The following is a 14323-nucleotide window of genomic DNA, read 5'->3' as shown; positions in this document are numbered from 1 at the left end:
ACGGGCATTCATGAGATGGGCAAAAGAGGCTTATCCAAATTACAGTAACAAAGGCTGCCACTTAGGCCATTTTTCAGGGCACTGCCAATTAGAAGCATTTTTCCTCTCCGACAGAGGTTTGAAAATGTGTATATGTGTGCTTTTAAAAGGTACCAGACATAAAAAGTTTATGTGTGGATAAAAAATTGTCTATGTTACGCTATTCATGTGCTAGCCCTAGCAACTTACATTAGACTTCACATTGTATAATAAACTGTGTGTAAGTCTGTGTAACACAGGCTGACATACTTGCACCGTCATTCTTTTAACATGACTTGATTTTAAATGATGTAATGGAAATCAAAGAGAATATTAATAAATATAATGCTAAAAATAAACGAATGTAAGATTACTATCTATTTATGTAACAGTTTGCCTGTCCTTCTTTCTCTTAGCTTATCCCCCTTTTTTTCTCCTTTTTATTTTGTTCTAGTCTTATGTAACTTCAACAGACCAAACCTATGCTGATATATGACCATATTATGACATAGAAACATGTTTGTGTGGCTGCACATGTGTGTTAACCAGGCGGACATCCCACTTAGTCTGTTAAAAATCAAAACCACTATTTTCAACCTGGTCAGCGTTTCCTTTTTGCAGCATTCAAGCCCATATAACATATATTTGTGCACAAACATTCACACAATGAAAAAGATCAGAAAACATACTGGGAAAAAAAGGCGATATTGCGACAGACTGGGTGATGGAGAGCGAAATTGGGGAGATGATTTCATAACCTCTAAATAATTTAATGAGGGAGAGATCTGTCCGAGTATTGCTGTGTTTGTGTGTTGAATATTTATTATGTATAAAACTGGTATGGCTTAGCTGTTGGCATTCATATATATCCGAACTGTGCGGTTTTTAAAGGAACATTAGAATCCAAAATCCAAACAGATACAGCTGCTTCTTCTGCTTGGGTGCGTGGTTCACTAGTACAAGTGGTTGCCGTTTGCCTGGACCCAGCATTATGAAAAGATTATTGTTCAACAATTTAGTGAGGTGACTCTTTGATTTGGCTGTCTTTTATGTTGTTTTCCTGAATGTCTCCTTGCCTGAACCAGATATATTTTTATCCTGGGCTCATTTTAATCAAACAACTCAGAATCACTCAGAAGCCAGACCAGGCAGTGTAATATTTCTTTGTCTAGTATCACCATTTGCCAGATGGGTAGTGCACCTGCGTTAACACAGACACACCGACGCAGCCACTTGAATGGCTTCACAAAACCAATGCAGGCACACTCATCCATGGACACACACACACACACACACACACACACACACACACACACACACACACACACACACACACACACACACACACACACACACACACACACACACACCAACATTCTTCATCTCTCCATATAAGGACACAACACTGAATATGTATATATTCTTTCCATATAATATATCTAACAGGTATATTCACCATTACTGAGTGCACCATCTAAAATCAGCTCAGAGAAAACCTAAGTGAGTTGTTAAATCTCTTCTGAACCTGTCTCTGTTTCCCCCATCTTTGAAATTAATGCAGTGATTGCATTGTTTTTAAAATATTAGAAACAAACGGCAAACCAACAGAAATACAATCCAAACTGCTATAAACATGAATTTTTCTAGATGCAAACCTTATTCCAGTGACGCCACCCAAAAAATAGCCCTTGCTCAAATGTTTAAAACTTGGTGTGTTGTCACAAAGATAGAAGTACAAGGAAATAAGCAGACATACCCCCTGGCAGGTAACAGTAAACGTAAGTCTCCAGGCTTAGACATACAACAACACCCACATTGTTGTAGAATAAAGTCATTAACATTATCAGGCATTCATTTTGGTTATCCGTCTTCCTTTCTTGTCTTTCTCCTGTTCTTGTTCTCTCTTTCTTGCACACACATGCACATGCAGGGGGAGTGGATCAGGTGTCTCTCCCTCGCCTATCATCTCATGTGACATTCATCCACAGAGATGTCTCTCTCTCCTTTGTCTTTCTTCCTTGCTATCCTCCTTTTCTCTCGTTTTGCTATTCTCCAGTTCTTACTCTCCCGACTTATGATTGACTTTTCACTCTCATTAAAGTGATGGACAAGACAGGCAGAAAGGCAGGGAAAGGGGCAGACATGTTTGAAATCTCAGTTCAATTTGAACCATACCAAGGCTACATGAACCACAGCTGTGCATGGGTCTAGAAAGAACATGGAAGGTTGCTACTGTGTGGGGAATTTTAATATGCATATAGGAGTGACGGAAGAGAGGAGAGTGACCTTTTTACCAGCTCCAACTCACTTTCCACTTCCCCACTCCTTCATTCTGCTCATCTCATTTCAGATTTATTTTTCATTCCTCTACGCTGATTGAGGAAGGGCGAAGAAACACTGAAAGAGCGAAAGAGAGTTACTTTGCAACTAGAAGGTCATAGCTTTATTTGATAGCCTTTTGTCTCCCATCCAAAAACAGCATTGTTAATAGCTGCCCATAGGCCACTTTATAATGATTGGGCCTTATCTCTAGACACACACAGACAATCACACACAGACAGCACACAGTGTCTTTATGGTGGCAAGTGGGAAAATGTAGCTTTAACTCAGTAATAACTGAGTGGAGACCATGGCTGCTATTTATCCCATTTAAAGTTCTCGATACATGGACCACTGCCATGCTATCCTGTATTCTCTCATACTATGTACCCTTTTTTTATTGCCTGTGTATAACAAAATGGTCGCTGTGTTTTGTGTATTGCTGTATGAAGAGCCCTCTGAACATTATCCAATAAGAATAGATTAGATTAATCAAGATGTGGACTTCATACCTTCCACAGAAAACTTCAACTCAAGTGAAAATGACAAAGAACACTGTAACGAGTTTCTGTCTTGCAGTACGATCCGTCTGCCATTTTATTCTACTTACTGATGTAGAATTTCACGTTATCAAATAGTAATTCAAGTGTTAGGATTTTAAAATACATTTTAAATTGTATTTTTATTCTCTGTAGTTTGTTTCCGTATATATCTTACAGAAACTTGGCTCGGAGGTTTAACTGATTTAATGCTCTCTGGATCCCTTGTCTTTGCTCACTAGGAAAGTTTAAGACACCAATCACTTACACCCTGGTTTTGGATCATTGATTTCTCTGTCCGACTTTGCCACCCAGAAAGCTCTGCAAAAAACTGTTGGACCAAAATCATTGGAAAGTAAAACATAGAAAGTGTCAAACATGTGATTTTTTTCCTGTGACCTTTCAGCAATCATCAGTTATGAAGCACAGAGTTTTATTTATGCCATTTATCAACAAAACAATGGTCAAGTCAAATTCAAGAAGAACCCTGGTAACAAAGTATGTAAATATTTATAATAGTGAATTTAGCACTCTTTATTTTGGATCTTAGTAGATCAACCCCTGAGTGTACTATCTTTCGACAATATACAATTTTTTTTACTCTTATAGCGTATGTTAATAGAGCCCACCATCTGCTCTCTGTAGGAGACACATCTGTGAGAGCACAGCATATACTTTATGTCAAAGGCCAGAGACTGTGTGTGGGAGGAGTCAGGACCTCATTTATAATGCCAGGGGGCAGGTGGGGTTCTACAGTTTCTATAGAGACCTTTGTGGCATACTTTGTGAATACTAAACCTCATACATTTCAGTAGAAACACAAGGAGCGCTAGCTGAAATTCACAATCCATTAGTTTTAGATCTGTTGAACTGTGGTCCTTGCACATATAAAGTCAAACTATACAACTACACTCAAACAAATAGTTTGGTAAGGGGGCGCCCTTAGCTCAGTTGGTAGGGCGTCCCCCCCATGGGCCTCTGCCAGCAGCGAAACCGGGTTCGATTCCAGCCCGCGGTCGTTCTCTGCATGTCACTCCCCTCTCTGCCGCATTTCAACTCTGTCTCTACACTATAAATAAAGCATGAAAATGCAAAAAAAAAATATCTTCAAAAATAAAAAGTTTGGTAATTAGGTTACACAGAACAGCAAACAATGCTCAAATGAGCTGGCACAATACATCCTACCGTTTGGTTTGAATGTTAATAAGATTACGTTGTCAAGTTTATGTATTGATCGTAGCTGTACAATTTTCATCACTTCAACATGTCAGTGTTGCTGCACTGTTTGTTCTAAGCAGACAATCAGGTAACATGTTAAATCACAATCGAGGAGATACCTTGGTTTTCTTGCTTAGATGTTTAGCAGAAAAAAAATACTACTTGTCTTCAAATTTACTCCTCTAAGTGAAACATCTGAGAAGTTATGTCCAAGTACTAAGGCTTTTAGCATGTGCCTGTTTGTGAACACGTATTTATATGAGATAATCTTCTGTAGAGACTGTGGCAGGAATGCCTAACTTACTGTTGTTAAAACATGTCTACATCCCCAGTACATAAAAATTTACTTACCGTCCATCTGCAGATTTTATGTTTGTGTCAGGTTGAAATAATGTGCTTCATGATTTTCAGACTTTGGTGAGTGAGTGAGCTTTAACTGAGTCAATTGTAATTAAGCTGGCAGATGTGTGCCGTGCTCACACGATAATTCAACAAAATGAAGTTATTCTCAAACATATTACAGTGTCTCTGTATTAAACTGCATAATTGTTTAATATTTTTATAGTACATTAAATATGACGATAAAATCCATGAAAGAAAAACTGTGTTACAGCCACTGTTTCTACCTGCATATACTGATGTTCACTACAAAGTGGTGTACAATGGTATTTAAGAACAAAATAGAAATAAAGGTCCAAATCACAAAAATAAAAGCTTTTTTTCATTAAGAAAAACATGGAGGATATTCTAGTATCTATGAATATAGATACTAATCCAAAACTGCAGCACAGAGCTCCTTAACTACTGAATGAAGCCTCCTTTGTTACTACATTAGTACGGTCCTATATAGTTAGGATGGCCTCAAATGTGCCCTTTACTCTCTTTTTTTAGCTTATCAAAATGCACAGCTGCATGTAATAAGACAAGTCGATTTAAACTCATTCATCTCGAAATACTGGTACTATCCATTAGCCAATTGATGAATGTGCTTTTAGATAGTATTTTGTCAGTGGAAGTTCATCCTCATAGGCATCATTTATCGTAACATATCAACATCATATCCATTCCTTAGGCGTTATGCATAATTGAACACATTTTATCCAGCTACAGAACTGGCCTAACAGGCTTCCCATTTGTATTTGCTTTCAAGCATTAGCAGGTTACCTAAGAAGGCATTTAAGATACTTTTCGGTTGTGGTGTTATATATCAACAATTAGCATAATGCTACTTTAGGTGCAGGGATTTGCATTTTTATCCCTTGAGGATTTAAATCTGTTGAAAACAAGGTGACAAAGCAGTCTGCTGCGTGGACCAGAGCAGCCCGTAAGCGAGGCACCTCACTGTAAAACAAAGCTGTAATTTAGAATTATGGCTCCAGAGAGTTTAATAGACCTTCCTCAAACTCCTAGCGTCACCTAACTTTGCAAATCATAGGGATGTCTGAACCTGCTACTTTAGTGTCCACATGTATGAGATTTACACATGTAGGAGCTGCTGACAGGAGGCAGAAGAGTGAATGTAGGAGAGTTTGAGTGAACGAAAGGAAGAAAATGGAAAAGTGGAAGAAAAGTTTTTCTTATTAACAATTTCAACTTGCAGCATATGATATATGTACTAATACATTTTCATATACCATGTGTGAAAAGGATTTACCAACTGAGAGATCATTGAGCTAGCTCTACTAGGACAACCTATGTACAGTACTGCATATGTCGGGACTTGATTTTGGTACTTGAATGAATGTGTATGTGTGTGAGAGAGAGATATCGAGAGGACGAGAGGAGGGAGAAAGCGAGACTATAAATGTGTTCATGAGAAGAACGCATGGAAGGAAAGTCTGCATATTTATGAGTAAGTGGTTGTAAGTGTGTGTGAAAAAGGTGCGAGAGGGAGAGAGGGAAATGAATTGCATTGGGCTCTGTAGTGTTGGGGAGGAAAGGGGATTGAGGTTGGAGACTTGAGATAGCGAGTGGGGATCAACTCATTCAGAGCACCAAATGGCTTTGAGAAAACCAATCAAACAAGCATACACTCTCTACATCTCGCTCACACACAGTCTCTCTCTCTCTCTTTCTCTCTCTCTCTCTGGCTGTCGCACACACATGACCTCAATCGTACCTACACAATATCTTGAGCGGGGCGGAGTTCACTGCACTATTGATCTGCTTCCTTGGGTCTGTGATTAACTTGAATGCAACACGTGCCCATATACACACACACACACACATGCACATTGATTTCTGGTTTGATATCTCATCTTTTTGGCTTGTGGCCAGATGACTGATATGGAACTGACAGTGAGCTATTTGAATAAATAATGCATCAGCACACACATGCACACACAAACAGGATTGGGTTTAAGAGTGATGCATTTAGGAGTAATCCGATAGAAACGGACACACTCCCACCTCCCTCAGAATCTGCCATCCGTGCTGCTCCCAACAGTGTGCTGGCATTGTTGCTCCATGACAGGAACATGCACCTTGCCAGGCTGTAGCCACACACACAAAACTGTTTAAGGCTGAGTGTAGAGCGACAGCAGCACTGAGACGAAACAAACACAACAGGATTTACATTGGGGTATCCATGAAGTCCAATTTGAATTTGACAAAGTTCTAGTGCGTACTAGCACATGCTTAAATACTGTATAGCAGTTTATATTACAGTAAGATTGGATTTTGTCACATTGTTTAACAAAACCGCGACACAACTCCTGTGGGATTAGGAAAACGTATAACATGAATAAATTCCACAAATATCTTTGTTAGACAGATTTACAGTTTGTAACCCACTTTTAGGGAGAGTGCTTCAGCTACTCCAGTTGACAACCCTTCAGCACCACACAGGGGATGGGATTAAAGTCTTTTTTTTTCCTCTCACACATTTGGAACACTTTCAACTAATCAATTTGCCTCACACCTTTTCTCACCTGTCAATCATAATCATTTTAATGATCACACTTCATTTCATCTGTCATATCCTGCCCTAAGCTGTTTCCATGACCTGGGGCTGACAGAGATTCACTTCTCCCACGACAAGTAGACTGCAGTCCCAAATTCACAGTGAATCACTGTTCTGATACTGGAGGCCTAAACTATCATTCATTAAAAAAAAATGGATTTTAAGGGTTTTAACAGCTTCACCCTTATCACACTAATGACCATTCAGATTCTCGGAAGTAGAGAGAGGCACTGGGCATCAGTTCAAGCATATCTAGGAGCTTCCCAATATAAACTCAGCTCTCTGTTTGACTCCCTCTCTTGCCGACTCTAACACACAGTTGTTCTATCCCTTCAGGAGCTTCAGTTTGAACGCCTGACCAGGGAACTTGAGGCTGAGCGCCAGATTGTCGCCACCCAACTGACGAGATGCAAGCTGGGGTCAGAGGCAGGCAGCATGAGCAGCATCAGGTAACCTGCTAAACTTGTTTTCGTTTTTTAATGTTTTTGTGTGTGTGTGTTGGGATGGGGAGAAGGTATTGGGTAATGCACACCCCGTCTTTTGTATTTGTTGGTTTGTTTTTTGACTGACAGGGATATTTATCTGTGTATGTGTGCTTGTGTCTTTAAACACTGTGTCAGGTAAAACACACTCTGTGTATCTATGTGGGACTTTTGGGCTCATAATATACTGTATCTGGCTTTATCAAATATACACAAGAATGCAATAGGAAAATTGCATTTTTGTAAGCAGGGTTTTTCCTGGCTCAAAATGAGGCGGAGATGGTGGTACCATCCTGATTTCTCAAAAGGTCCCCCTGCCTCTCATTACAGTTTCAATACAACAGTATGATTAATCAAAAAGTTCAAGAAATATCATCATTATTTACAGCTGATAGTATTGAATCTGATTTTCAACACTACTATAAAACTATGCTAATATTATGGACCAAAAATAATAACATGTTAATTTCAAGCCAACATGGCAGTGTTTGAAGTTAAGAAAACATCTTATTAATTGACATTAAATATTTGGAAAGCATGAGAGATTGGCTCTTGGTGGAAATTGAACCAGGGTCCCCAGGTTGAGAGGCAGTGGTATGCACACCTGAAATTATTAGGAAAAAAGGTTGTACTCTGATGTTATTAACACCGTTTTGATGGCGTCAGGCTCAACTGTAACAGCGTAGTAGACAATACTTTTTTAGTAGAAATATAGAAATAGAAATATTTATATGAATAGATGTCAAAGGTTAAGACAGTAAGAGGAAAATACTGAATTTGAAAATAGCTTTTAATGTGTGTAGATTTTGCAGAGAGGGATGTCTTGTGCGCCCCTTTCTCTGCCTCCCTCAGGCTTCCAGTTAGGAAACCTGAGGTCAACCATCCCCCACCCCTTCCCCATGTTCTCACACCTCTGAGTGGGTGACCTTCACAGGCAGTAGCCTGCCTAGCTAACAAACCAGAATCAGGGCTCCCACTCAAGATTAGGGTTAACTGGCTCACACGGTAACATGATATCATTTTCACACGCAAACGAGCGATAGAAAATGGATTGTCATTCTGATTTTCCTTGTGTGCCTGCCCCGTGGTCGTCTGCCAATGTACCAGAAAATCCACCAGAAATTCATGAACTGCAAAAGAAAAAAGCGTATACATGAGGACATCTGTTGAGATGGCACAACATATGACAGAGGTCACTGCCTGGTAATTGTTGTTGCAGGAAAAATGTGTGTGTGTGTGTGTGTGCTTTTGCCCCCCCCCCCCCCCCCCCCTACACACCACTGTATAATTAATTTTAGCGCATGATGGAAAAGGTTCTGGGTCCTTCATGACACTTCACCATTATACTTAACCCCACACATGTACGCAGGCACACACACACACACACACACACACACACACCATGGGTTTTTTCTCCTCAAATCTGTGGAGATAGGTTACAAGAAAACAAGTGTCCTCCCTGCTGTGAGCTGCATTTATCAGCTGGATGGATTGTGACACACACACACACACACACACATACACACACACACACACACACACACACATATAAACACACTTACACACAAGTACACGTACACCTTGATGGTGGTACATGGGGTAAAATAACATTGAGTTGTGGGGAGCTTTAGACACCCACACACACACATCCAAGCCCACACCCACACACAATTTATTCTAGGGTTATATTAGATGACATCAATTATGCGTTGTCTTTCTTTTGTGAACAATCCTTCACTTTTGAATTCAACTATATTCTTATTTACAATGATACCTGTAACAAGAACTCAACTGTCATGTTTTTTGTTTTCATGTTGTACTTTTATTACATTTTCCACAAACCTACACTTTGTTCTGCATTAAGAAACACATGTGACCCATACATTGGACATGATTTGTAAAACACACTCTCTGTATCTATGGTGTGGGGTGGTTGAGATTATGTGTTTGTGTGTGTTTGCTCTTAAACACTGTCAGGTGTTAACCTGCATTTATCTGAACTTGTCTGTTTGGATGCATTCACTCGATGCTTGTGAGAATGTCTGCTCGCTCATGTGTCTGTGACAGCAATAGTCAGTCTGCTGTCAAGTCTGCTGTCTCACAGTTGCATCATCTTATGATTATCACATCAGATATGGAGGATTGGCTTAGCTAAGCCTTTGTCTGCTGACAGCTCACTATATGCTCCATCCATCCCAGTGTGCACTCAAATTTGTCAATGCATGTCAACTAGAGTGTGTGGCGTGCATTTGTCTTCCCTTTTATGCTCATGCACACATGTGACAGCTCAACTCTGTTTGCTAATTTTTATTTTCTATTCTATCTTGATTGACATTATCCTGTATGCAGTTTCCAACCGTCGTAACCTTTTTTTTATATATATATATATATATATACACATATAGTTTTTGATTCCAAGCCAAAGTATACATATTAGTGTGTGCAGTTTTACTGTGAACGATCAGAACGATTGTGATGCTATTGATAGAGACAGTGTTAACCTTTCCCATGGTCCTTGCCATCACTACTAATTTTCCTCCCCTTCATCAGGGTCTCAGTGACAGGCAGCAGCTAAATATAGACTGAAGTGGCTGGCTCTGAGTGAATAGGTGTTATAATCAAGCACAGGGTAAAAATAAAGCAAGGCATATGAAGTAGTTGTATTGGGGTGAAAAAGACAGTTTAATAAACAGACAAACAGTGGTGTCTTTTATATAATCCATATAGCATTTTTTTTTACATTTCATGTACATCTTACTCTCGCCCTGTATCTTTCAAATACATTTTTTTCTTTTTTCATGTTTAGTCAATATTAGCTGAAATGGTTTCCTGTGGGCTTTAAGCTGCAGCCAGCATATTCACTCACCAGTGAGTCCATTTCTCTGTTAGCGGCGTGTCGGGGTGAAAGCTACCTGTTACCCCGTAGTTTTTTGTGTTTCCATCTGTTTGTGGGTTTATATCACACGCTTGGAGCAAGTGTTGTGCATTTATTGGTGTGTCTGTGAGTGTTCTTGGCAGACGCTGACAGCCTGCGTGTCCTTAGTTGTGTTCTGCTTGATAAAGCAATTCAGGCTTCTCCATGGACTCCTTCACAGAACTGAGGACCCTAGACATGTCTGACTGTGGCGCTTAAACCCAGGGCATTGCTGAATAACATCTGTTCACACTGTGAACTGTTGGCATGCGACACAACACTTTACATGAAGGAAACACACACTGACACACATACACATACACGTGTAAATACATACTGTAGCCTCCAAACACCGTGCCGAGACGATTTCATCTTTTTCTTGACTGGCTGTGCTGCTGAGTGCTCTTTTAAAGGGGTATACCAATACTATTGTGTTTGATATATTTCAAAACTATTTTTTCGCCATTAAGGATATGCTAAAACAAACTGTGATGCAGCACCAACTTGTACTTAAATTAAGTAAAAGAAGAATTGGACATTCAATTATTAATATATGGTGGAAGGCTGCAGGAGGCACTATGACACAAAAAGTACAGTACACTGGGGAGACCTCAGTGTTTACAGTACATTGAAGATGGCAGATATCTCCGTTATGATGACTGTTTTCCCTTTGACCTCAATACTGTGTGTGTGTTTAAATGTATCCACAATATCATTTGTATTTCCCTGCAAGTGCCCTTAATGCAGTCCTGGCAGTTTCATAGTTCCTCACCAGTGTTTTACGCCTCACTGAGGGGTTGATACATGTACAGTTCTTTCACAGATTCAGATAATTAGAGGTCTCGTATCTTTTGTTTGCCTTGCATTGACCTTGCTGGGCCACGTTATTGTTGTTCTGCCTGTTAACTGTTGAGAAAATAATAATGTAAGGCTGGCTACTAAGCTAATCATGACTTGGGGCAGCAGTAGATTATTAAGGCAATATATGAGATGTCAGGTAAGCTTATGGATTCACTGGCTTAATTGAATTATGTTTTTGTCTTATGCCATTGGCGACAAGCAAATAAAGTACCAGGTTGATGGCTTATGGCTAGAATTATTAGAGTATTTATACATATATGATTATGATGGATGATGTAATGTAGATATTGCAGCAACCATTTGCTGCAATACAGAAAACTAACAGTGTGAAAGACACAAAGTGCTATTTCTATAAACCCATGTCATAAAAGAAAAAGGGAGTAGCATGCCAAAGTCTATTCTAAGGTCAATTATTGTAAAGCAGAAAGGTCATGTCATGATAACAGGAATCAAAGCCGAGGTAGGCAGCCCCTCAGTTGGTATGCAGATGACAAGCGATGTTGAGCGAAGCTAATGTGACCTCTAAATGAGTATATTGCTGCAGCTTGATTGAATTGGTAGTGTTTAGTTGAGAGAGATGGGAGTGTCAATGCTGGGTGATGGCATTGCATAGGGACTGAGGGAAAGAGAAAGAGAAAAAGAAAATACAAAGGGAGCAAGGGGAAGAGACAGAAAAAGATAGATGGCTAATAAATAGCTTTCATTACCCTGTGGCAGCCACATAATACAGTAGCTTCATTGATTTATTATTTTTCATTTCTTCTCATCTCTCTCTCTCTCTCTCTCTCTCTCTCTCTCTCTCTCTGTTTTTTACTTGTTCATGTTGTCTCTTTTTCTCCCACGTTTTTCTGCACCTCGCTCCACACATCTACTTCTCTATCCGCTATAGTTTTAATCTTTATGTTTTACAAATATTATTTCACTTCTGTCTATTTTTCCAAACAGATAAAAACAGATAAGTATGTTGAGCAAGTGACAAAGTTAATAACAAGGTCACAAATGAGCGCTTAGGAAGTCAGATCCAAGATAAACTGCTGATGCATACACATAGATCCACACAATATTGCCATTGATTTGTATTCAGCTGTTTGCATACCATGCTGTAAACGTTGCAGAACTAGGGTTTATCAAACATGAATGTCAGTCACCATATTGAACTGATACACAGAGGTAATAACTAACAAAAAGAGTGTGTGTGCGTGTGTGTGTGTGTGTGTGTGTGTGTGTGTGTGTGTGTGTCAAAGGGAGAGGGAGGTGTAAAGTTCATGTCCTGAGGCAGTAACAGCTTTCTGATTGTGTTGTCCAGACCTATACACATCTGCCAAAAGACCCCTCGGGTAGGTCAGAGAAAGGTAAAGCTGAGAGAGAGAGAGAGAGAGAGAGAGAGAGAGAGAGAGAGAGAGAGAGAGAGAGAGAGAGAGAGAGAGAGAGAGAGAGAGAGAGAGAGAGAGAGAGAGAGAGAGAGAGAGAGAGAGAGAGAGAGAGAGAGAGAGAGAGAGAGAGAGAGAGCATTTCACTGCAATGTATTGTGTATGTGACAAATAAAATCTGAATCTGAATCTGACAAGTGTGTGTGTGTGTGTGTGTGTTTACACTGTGTGTGAGAGAGCGTACACAAGAGAGAAAGAGAGAACAAAAGCAATGAGTCACCATTCACACATACTTGCTCTGGTGTGCGACAGTGCACAGCCCCAGAGCCCGTATATGACTATTTATTCAAATGAAGCAGTGACATTTAGTTCCACACCAGTAGGGACCAATTCCATTTTTTGTGCCATGTGTATGAATATACCAACACTTTTCCTCAACCTGCGCCAAAGACTTTTCTCCAAGGAAAACACATTTACTAGACATACCACTGTGACTGTCACTGGTATGGGCTTAGTTTTCGTACACTTGATCACAGCAACTAATAGACCCCAGACACATACGGGGTGCCAGAATTTAGTATGAAAAAGTCCCCTGCTTATCTGTAATTTAATTAGATTTTCTTTGACTTGAACTAAGTTATTTTCTGTTCTCTCGAGCCGTTCTGTTTTGGTTTCCCTCTCTAACTTTGTATTATTCACCACTTTTCTTACCATCTCTTCAACATCATTTTGACTTGATCAGTCTTCAGCCAAGCTAGCAGTTTTGCGAGGCCTACTTAAGTAAAAAATGACACAACGTGAAAAAAATAACAAGTGCAACATAACGTGGTAAATAAACGAGTCACAACAAGCACACAGGAGCGTTTAGTGATTAGTTTATTTCATCTCCTTGTTGCCAGCAGAGGCAGGCTACATTGACTACTAGGGCTGTCACGTTTTCCAAAAATTAAGTTTGAATGAATTTCGAATGACCCGTAATTCGTTTAAATATATTCAAATACATCCCCCGAGTATTCTGTCCGAGCCCTGCCCGTTCTTTTAAACGTATTTGTTATAGACCAGAGCCAGATTTAAAACCCCACATTTTTTAATAAGTTGGCTGCTATAATTCAAGTTTTAAACACACATCCGAGTTGTTTGAATGACAGAAATCTGTTCAGATGAGAACTTAATGACGAGGCACGGGAGCATGTAACACAGCCTGCGTCAGAACCACACAGAGCGCTAAAAAATGTAAAATGTTGAACTGTTCCTTTAAAAGTTGGGAAACGTACTAAAATAAGCTTGCCATGCCGTACCTCTTTTTGACACCCTTTCATTGGGGTACCAAGTGGTCACAAAGGGTTCCAGTAGGGTGAAGCTACACTGCAGTCCGAGTGATTTCCATTTTACCACAACGTATTGCTAAGATAGTTCATGGATCGAGCAAAGTTCGTTCTGTGCTTGGACTCAGTATATTCTATTAAATGTTGCGCTTCGTTATTTCATTCTTCATTGTTTTGACACTGATGTAACACAAACGGAATTTCTGCTTTATGTTGGATTTCATTTATTTAACAGCTCTGTCACAGTGGGACAGCTTTTCGACTTCATCAGGCAGTTATCATTTTACAGCTTTGTCATTGCTCTTTCTTGTCACT

General features: G+C 39.7%; 1 protein-coding gene across 3 annotated transcripts in view; it reads left to right on the top strand.

Annotated features, from left to right (window-relative positions):
* The window catches only part of ctnnd2a (catenin (cadherin-associated protein), delta 2a), a gene marked incomplete at both ends in the record, with an annotated part of 192969 nt that overhangs the window by 29484 nt on the left and 149162 nt on the right, over window positions 1-14323 (top strand). For all 3 annotated transcript variants that reach the window (XM_080050439.1, XM_080050438.1, XM_080050437.1), the window contains one exon: window positions 7393-7505. In XM_080050439.1, the coding sequence (XP_079906565.1) occupies window positions 7393-7505 (113 nt within the window). The remainder of the gene's footprint in view (window positions 1-7392; window positions 7506-14323) is intronic.

Source organism: Ammodytes marinus, assembly GCF_949987685.1.
Source record: "Ammodytes marinus genome assembly, chromosome: 21".
Taxonomy (NCBI): domain Eukaryota; kingdom Metazoa; phylum Chordata; class Actinopteri; order Uranoscopiformes; family Ammodytidae; genus Ammodytes; species Ammodytes marinus.
The sequence above is the reverse complement of the archived record's forward strand: the minus strand, read 5'-3'. Positions and strand labels throughout refer to the sequence as shown.